This window comes from Uranotaenia lowii, chromosome 1 (assembly GCF_029784155.1).
Source record: "Uranotaenia lowii strain MFRU-FL chromosome 1, ASM2978415v1, whole genome shotgun sequence".
Lineage (NCBI taxonomy): Eukaryota > Metazoa > Arthropoda > Insecta > Diptera > Culicidae > Uranotaenia > Uranotaenia lowii.
Window position 1 is genome coordinate 92,965,132 of NC_073691.1, and position 2,381 is coordinate 92,967,512.

Genomic DNA, 2,381 nt, shown 5'->3' on the forward strand with positions numbered 1-2,381 from the left:
TTCAACAAACTTTTGTGTTTTGATCAGATAAACAACTTTGTCGAAGACATCAAAGCCCTAATTTGAAAAACAAAAAAGTTAGCATTTTTATCTCGCTATCGGTGGACCCCTTGGCAAAAATTTTTATACTAGAATATGCTCCATGTAACACTGAACAATGTTGCTGAAGACACCAAATGTCTATCTCTTCATCCCTGGGCGCTATTAATTTCGTACAGCTAGATTGATGTTCTGCACCACTGTGCAGTGAAAACTGCAAAGTCAATTCAAGATTTAAATAGAAAACTGCTGCACCATTATCGCACCTTCTGCTTCGTCTTCGTCTCCGAAAGAGGTGACCTCAATCAGCTTGCGGGTGGCCACCAAAAAATTTGTTGTAATATTGAAATAAAGAACGCAAATTTGTATCGGAAAACTGATATCGTAATCATATTTATTTACGTCAAGTGATGTTAAAAGGTCAGGTTACAATAGTGATTGATATTGTTATCTGTGATTAATATTGATAATTGGATTATCCATCCGCCATATTGGCAACACTTCCCTATTGGTTTCCGTGGTGTTCAACTGACAACAATTCCAGTGAACACTACAATTCACTCTTCATCGATTCTTGAAACAATAGCGAATTTATGTTCTCACTTAAGACTCTCTGTTGTTGTTTATATTCGCCACGCGGCTCGTCAGTACCGTATAATTGCCGCGGTATAAACAGTCGGTCGTCGTCGGTTCGTCGCGAGTGAGTTTCAACACCTCCCCTCAATTCGCACGTTCAATAACTCGAACAGCTTTCGATACTGTGCCTTGGGAAGCCCCTTGGTGAATGCATCGGCAGGTTGGTCCTCCGAACGGATGTGTTTGATGTGGACCTTCCGAAGCTTAACCAGCTCTCGAATGAACATGTATTTCAGGTCCAAATGTTTCATCCGTTGATGACTCCTAGGTTCTTCTGTGAATTGAATACAAGGGATGTTGTCTTCCATGATTAGAAAAGAATCGGTGTTACCCACACCTAGCTCGCCAAGGAGGTTTGTTAACCACATTCCTTCCTTGGTTGTCATACAGAGTGAAACAAGTTCAGCTTCTGTAGATGACAGACTGACCGTCAGTTGACGTTTCGTTGACCACGAAACCAGATTACCAAATACCTTGAAGGCATGACCAGAAAGAGACTTTCTGTCATCGACATCGTTTGCGAAGTCGGCATCGGCATATCCCACTAAAGCAGGGTTCTCTAGCCCCTTGGTGTAGACCAGCTTTGTCTCCGTCGTACCACGCAGATATCGTAAAATCCGCTTTAGTCCCGCCCAATGCGCATCGGAAGGCGTCGCTTGAAACTTGCTGAATGCGCTGACCGCGGCACAAATGTCCGGCCTCGTTGAAAGAGCCAGATACTGCAAACAACCTAGCAGTTCCTTGAATGGATGATTGGTTGTTTCACCATCCTTCGTCTTCGTCCACTGCACATTCGGATCCATTGGTGTACCTATGGGATTACTGTCAAACATGCCAAAACGTTTAAGTATTCTCTCTGTGTAACCCACCTGAGAAATTTCAATTGTTTGTTTTTGATAATCTCTTGAAAAATCCGTTCCCAAGAAATGTTTAACTTCTTTAAGATCTTTCATTTGGAATAACCTTCCAAGTTCGGTCTTAATCCAGACCAGGTTAGCCACTTTTTTGCCAACGATAAGAATATCTTTTTTTAAATTGCGACCCAGATATGGGTCTTGACTCAAACATTCAGTCAGCGAAACTTTTTTTGTAGAGAAATGAATCCAACTTAGATGAAATTTCAGGGGCTAGATAAGAGAAAATCGATGTTGAAAAACATGCGAAAAAAAAAATTCGCCTTGTCTCCCGGTGAGACTTGAACCCACATCTTGCGCCTCTCCGGGGCCCATGTATTAACATTCTACTACAGGAGACCAACCTGGCGTATGAATATTATACTGGTTGAGTGTCGATGTCGATGCCGATAGACATCGACACTCAACCAGTATAATATTCATACGCCAGGTTGGTCTCCTGTAGTAGAATGTTAATACATGGGCCCCGGAGAGGCGCAAGATGTGGGTTCAAGTCTCACCGGGAGACAAGGCGAATTTTTTTTCGCATGTTTTTCAACATCGATTTTCTCTTATCTAGCCCCTGAAATTTCATCTAAGTTGGATTCATTTCTCTACAAGATAAGAATATCGTCAACGTAGAGAACTAGGGTTAGCTCTCTAGCCTGAGATTGATAGACGCAACAGTCACTTTTCAGCGGAATGAAACCAAGTTTCTTTACAACTTCGTCGAATCGTTGGTTCCACGATCTGCTAGCTTGTTTTAAGCCATACAAGCTTTTCTGCAGTCTGACGAGTTGTGAGTTGCCCATT

General features: G+C 42.2%; 1 protein-coding gene across 1 annotated transcript; it reads right to left on the reverse strand.

The window, feature by feature from the left end:
- Positions 1–746: 746 nt before the first annotated feature.
- Positions 747–1,478, reverse strand: LOC129737630 (uncharacterized). The gene has a single exon (XM_055728792.1). The coding sequence runs from the start codon at positions 1,476–1,478 to the stop codon at positions 747–749; it is 732 nt and encodes a 243-aa protein (XP_055584767.1).
- Between the last annotated feature and the right edge of the window lie 903 nt (positions 1,479–2,381).